Source organism: Cannabis sativa, chromosome 2, assembly GCF_029168945.1.
Source record: "Cannabis sativa cultivar Pink pepper isolate KNU-18-1 chromosome 2, ASM2916894v1, whole genome shotgun sequence".
NCBI lineage: Eukaryota > Viridiplantae > Streptophyta > Magnoliopsida > Rosales > Cannabaceae > Cannabis > Cannabis sativa.
In genome coordinates this window covers 19,540,237-19,546,433 of record NC_083602.1, presented here as the reverse complement: position 1 = coordinate 19,546,433, position 6,197 = coordinate 19,540,237, and the positions used below count along the sequence as shown (strand labels likewise).

The following is a 6,197-nucleotide window of genomic DNA, read 5'->3' as shown; positions in this document are numbered from 1 at the left end:
TGAGCAAAGTTGTGATGGAGACTGGTCCATTACTCTCAGAGGAGCACAAGCACATCTTGAATCAACCGTATACTAGACTTGAGGTCAAAGATGCGATTTTTGCTATCCCGAGTTTGAAGGCTCCTGGCCCCGATGGATACGGTAGTGCATTCTATCAAGATAACTGGGATTTAGTGGGAACTGAAGTGGAGGATGCAGTGATTAGTTTCCTAAACACTGGGAAATTGCTTAAAGAAATAAATGCAACAACCATTACATTAATTCCTAAAAGCAAATGCCCAGATAGTGTGAAGGACTACCGGCCAATTTCATGTTGCAATGTGATTTATAAGGCTCCTACAAAGGTTATTTGCTCAAGATTGAGAAGAATTCTGCCTGAGATCATTGTCGATAACCAGAGTGGATTTGTTCATGGGAGATACATTGCTCATAATATTCTAGTGTGCCAAGATATTGTGAGACATTATGGGAGGAAGAATTGTAAACCAAGCTGCATGATCAAAATCGACTTGAGGAAAGCATATGACACAGTTGATTGGAACTTTCTTGAAGAAATGCTAGCTGCCTTCCACTTTCTGCAACAGTTCATTGAGCTTATCATGGTATGTGTCAAAACCCCAAAATTCTCCTTACTGATTAATGGTGAATTGCATGGATTTTTTGAATCTAAAAGGGAATTGAGACAGGGAGATCCGATGTCTCCTCTCTTATTTGTTCTTGGCATGGAATATATGTCGAGAATCATGAGAGTTGTGAGCACTCGACCTGGATTTAAACATCATGACAGGTGTACTACTTTAAAGCTTAATCATCTGTGTTTTGCTGACGACCTATTACTATTCTGCCATGGTGATTATGTATCCATTCTCTTAATGCTACAAGGGTTAAAGCTCTTCTCTTCCACTTCGGGTTTAGAGCCAAATGAAGAAAAAACATCAGTGTTTTGTAGTGGAATGAAAGATGAAGAGGTCAAAAGAGTGCTAGAAGTGTCAGGGTATTCAAGGGCCAATCTTCCATTTAGGTACCTTGGTATTCCAATTTGCTCCAAGAAAATATCTGCAGCTGAATGTAATAGTATCCTTAAGAAGATGGTGGCACGCATTAAAGTTTGGAGTTCGAGGAATTTGTCCTATATGGGGAGAATAACACTCATCAACTCGGTGTTAATTACTATTCACTCATATTGGGCTCAAATCACAATATTGCCCAAGAAATCGCTAAAGGATGTAGAGAGCATGTGTAGAGCGTTTCTTTGGAAATGCATGACAACCAACTCAGGTCCTGGATTAGTAGCATGGCAACAAATATGTGAACCAAAGAAAGCTGGGGACTAGGATTTCGAAACATTCATGACTGGAATACTGCAGCAATGGGGAAATATGTCTGGGCAATTGCCACCAAAAAAGACAATTTATTTGTCAAATGGATCAATGAAGTATATTTGATGGGGAAGAATTGGTGGGAGTACCAGCCACCAACCGATTGCAGCTGGTACTGGAAGAGAATTGTAGCAATCAAGAACACCCTCACAACCAAGATCGATCAACAAACCTTTGCGGCTTTGAGGTATGATATCAACATTGGTATTGATCTATTGTTTAACAAACCTGTGGATGTAAACTAGAGTAAGATAGTTTTGAATAGGCAGACTATACCGAAACACAGGGTGATTTTATGGTTGATAATGTTGCAAAAACTCAGAACAAAAGAGCAAATACAAAAGTTCAATCCCTTGGTAGATGAGACTTGTTTATTGTGTAGTAATGGATCCGAAACATTGGAACACCTCTTCTTTACTTGTCATTACAGCAACATGTGTGTACAAGGCGTTAAAGATTGGCTGGAATGGAAAACATCGACAAACAGTTTGCTGCAGCTAGCTAAATGGACAGATAAATCGAAGTTATCTGCAACCCGAAAGAGTATTTTTCATGTTGCTCTTGCTGCCACGGCTTACCATATATGGAGGGTCCGAAAAATGATGCTCTTTGGAATCAAAAGGTATGGTGTATCCGGAATACTGTACAGAAAATCAAAGTAGATTTGCAATATAGAATATGTCATGTAATGCAAAAAAAGGCTAAAGCTATAGATAGAGAATGGTTCATGGGAAGATGTACACAATAGGTAGGAAATTCAGGGGTTATGTAAATGTTTGAGGTATAGTTGATGTATAAAATTGGTGTATGTAATTGGAGGTTGAGCAATATAATAATTCTTATTCATAAAAAAAAATATATATATATATATATATTATTGTAGCTAAATTATTTATATAGGCATTTAATTGCAACAAATTAAACTATTTAAATATTTATACTGTAAATTTTCTTATTAGATTTCTTATTACTTTCACTTAAAAGTTGTACCATTATTTTTTTCTAATATTTTGAACAATGACGTTAATTTTTTAGTTTATTTACATAACTTTGTATATAATTTATAAGTAAAACCACCATTTCTTTATGATTAATTACTAATTAATTAAACCAAAAGGTTGTAGAGTAATATATAATAATAATATATCAATATATGTGGTTGTAAAGTAAAAGTTAAACCGACAAATCTATAATACTGTTCGGGGTCCAAAAGTTAGGTCATTGGAAAGTTTTTGACTAAAAAATATTCGAGTTAGTATTATTGTTTTTTGAGAGTGCTGAGGAGGCTATTTTTTAATCGGGTGACATGTGTTATCTTTTTTTTTTTTTTTTTTTTTTTGACGCGGTGATCAAAATCACACAAGATTATCAAAGCAGCAATCCACAATCGGTGACGGCACCTCTTCGAACCAGGATAGCTCATTGTCTAACCGAAGGGCATGCTTTGCCAAACCATGCGCTGCAAAATTCTCATCTCGAGCCACATGAGACAAAACTGCCCCCGGAAATTTAGACAATAAAGCTATAACGTCATCAAACAACACCACATCACATTGAAGAAACACCTTCCCATTATTAACTAGTTGTCTTTACAGCAAGACGAAACTGAAAAATTGCAACACCAAAACAAAAAACAGTTATATTAGAATGACAATTTTCAAAATAAAATAATATATAAAATTAGAAATTAACATACACTTCATAACTCTAACTCTCAGCAATACTAAAAACTAAAAAATCAACAGAATTTCTAAGAATAACTAGCGAAAGGTATTACCCTTTGGCTAGTAACAACAAACTAGCACCCTAATATAAAAATGTTGAAAAATTATATCAAACAAATTAAGTTTAAAATTAGGATTATCAGTAATTCTCTGTAATTGTAGGTGCCCTCCACAAGATAACCTACAAAATAACAAAATAAAATTCTATTACCACACAATATAATGAAAAGATAATGTGAAATAACAATAATAAAAAACCATATTTAATATAAGGACTTAAACTTGAAATACTCATCTGTCAAAAAGAACAAGTCGTTGAAATAGAAATCATGAGCAGAATCACTTCTCTTGCCAATTGACCAAACTACAAAATTACCCTAAACAAATAGGGACAAACCATAAAATGGCACAAAAGTCAAAAAAGGTACAAAAGTCGTAAAAGGCATCAAAACTATCAAAATATAAATAAAGGTATAATTGTTTATTTAACTATACCTTTATTTATTTTTTTAAATGAAAAATATAAAATTAAAGTGCATTTAACAAAATATATAAATATTTCTCTCAGATTAAATTTAATTCAAAGTTTTGTTCTGAACATATAATACTAATAAGTTCGTTCACAAATAATAAAAGAAATTGATAACTGTAGACTGTAGTGAATTAAATTTTCTGTTATTTATTTTTGAAGAATAATTAATGTTTCTCACGAAAGAAAAAAAAGAAACTAAAGAAATAAAAATATTGAAAATATGTTATTATGAAATTAAAGTTAAATGGTGGTATAAGTAATGAAAAGTTTAAACGGCATAAACTTAATGTTTATAAATTTGTTATGGACATAAATTTAATGTTTATAAGTTTGTAAGCGGTATAAATTTAATGTTTATTTTTCGCACTACATAAGTAATTAATATTTGTAAAATTGTAATTTCTTCTAGTTTCATCAGTAGAAATTCCGTTTTAAATTTATTAAAAGAACAGTAAATGATATTGCATATATTTTTGTTTAGACCCAATAATCTAAAATTTGAACCTCCATATATGTGTCATATTTAAGACAATAACAAAGTTTGTATTGATAAAATTAGAAAAAAAAATGGGAAATTTGCGGCAAAAGTCTCCAAAAAGTCTACGTTGATACAGATTAGTCCCCAAGGTCCAAAAATAGCGGCAATAGTCCTCAAGGTCACACTTTTTATTTGTCCGTTGGTCTCCAAGTTAACAGATCCGTTAAACCCAATTCAAATGCCACGTGTCGAAATATTATTGGTGGATATTATTATTTTAATTTAAAAAAATAAAAATAAAAATTAATAAATAATTTTAAAAAAATTCCTTTTTTTTTTCTTTTTTTTCTTTTTCTTTTTCTTTCTTTTCTTCTCTTCTTCTTCAACCCAACCTAATCAGCCACAAAGTGTGACCAGAGCACCACCACAACCCACAACCCCAACCACAACCACATCCCGACTGCTAACTCCGGCCAGCCCTAACCCCACTCCAGCCCCGACCCCAGGATCCCAACCACAACCCCCGACCACATAGATCTCAGTTTCTCTCAAAAGGCACTCTTGATTTCTAACCCTGTAGCCATTGCTGCCACCATGGGAAAGCAGAAGCAACAAGTCATATCTCGTTTCTTTGCTCCCAAATCCAATACCCCAATCCCAAAATCATCAAACCCTTCACTTCCTTCTTCTTCTTCTTCTTCTTCAAGTTTTCTCGCAGACCCACCAACCCCACCTCCCAAAATTTCAGCCACGGTCACTTTCTCACCATCCAAACGCCTTCGTACTTCCCCAGCTTCCAATTCCAAACCTCTTAAAGCCCCCAAACTCTCTCCCCACACTCATAACCCCATACCCCAACTTCCCACTTCCTCGCTTCATCAGAAGTTTCTTGATAAACTTCTAGAACCCACCTCCGACATCAACACTTCAAGTACTCCATCATCAAAATCGGCTGTTAAGTATACGCCATTGGAGCAACAAGTGGTGGACCTAAAGAAGAAACACCCAGATGTTCTTTTAATGGTGGAAGTCGGTTACAAGTATCGATTCTTTGGTGAGGATGCGGAAATGGCTGCGAGGGATTTGGGGATTTATGCCCACATGGATCATAATTTTTTGAATTGATATGACATGGAACAATCTTTCTTTTTAGGTAATTGATCTTCAATGTTTTATTATTTGCTGAATTTGATCTTCAATGTGGTTGTGGTTGGGGTTGTGACCTGGTCACACTTTGTGGCTGATTAGGTTGGGTTGAAGAAGAAGAGAAGAAAAGAAAGAAAAAGAAAAAGAAAAAAGAAAAAAAAAGAAATTTTTTTAAAATTATTTATTAATTTTTATTTTTATTTTTTTAAATTAAAATAATAATATCCACCAATAATATTTCGACACGTGGCATTTGAATTGGGTTTAACGGATCTGTTAACTTGGAGACCAACGGACAAATAAAAAGTGTGACCTTGAGGACTATTGCCGCTATTTTTGGACCTTGGGGACTAATCTGTATCAACGTAGACTTTTTGGGGACTTTTGCCGCAAATTTCCCAAAAAAAATTACAGTTTTACAAATATGGGTACATATATTGCTAAAAATAAACTTTAAATTTATACCACTTACAAATTTAAAATTTTGAATACGCAATTAAAATATAGGGTGGTTCTACAATGAACTCTCTTAAAAGGGATGTACTGATGCACTCTTAACTTGTTTCGGCATCTAGAAGAATTCTTTAGTCTAATTTTTTTCATATTCATGTACGTTATATCTATTTAAGCTATCCTACAAAATTTTGAAAAATTCGGAATAATTTACAATATAGAAAATAATGTTCGAATAGTCTATTTTACACACGTATAAAATAAAATAGTCACACGTACAATACACTGTTTAAACGTAGTTTTTCAGCGTGTTAAACTTTTCCGAATTTTTTAAAATTTTGTAAGATGTCTTAAATAACTATAACATATATGACCAAGATAAAAAATTTGACTAAAATTTATTTCGAATGCTAAAATATATAGAGGTGTATCAATATATCTATTTGAAGGGGGGTGTATTGTAGAATTTTTCTAAAATATATAAG

General features: G+C 33.4%; 1 protein-coding gene across 1 annotated transcript; it reads left to right on the top strand.

The window, feature by feature from the left end:
- Nucleotides 1–1,369: 1,369 nt before the first annotated feature.
- LOC133034185 (uncharacterized) lies at nucleotides 1,370–2,041 on the top strand. The gene is made up of 2 exons (XM_061109224.1): nucleotides 1,370–1,566; nucleotides 1,702–2,041. The coding sequence occupies exons 1-2, from the start codon at nucleotides 1,370–1,372 to the stop codon at nucleotides 2,039–2,041; spliced, it is 537 nt and encodes a 178-aa protein (XP_060965207.1).
- The last annotated feature ends 4,156 nt before the right edge of the window (nucleotides 2,042–6,197 follow it).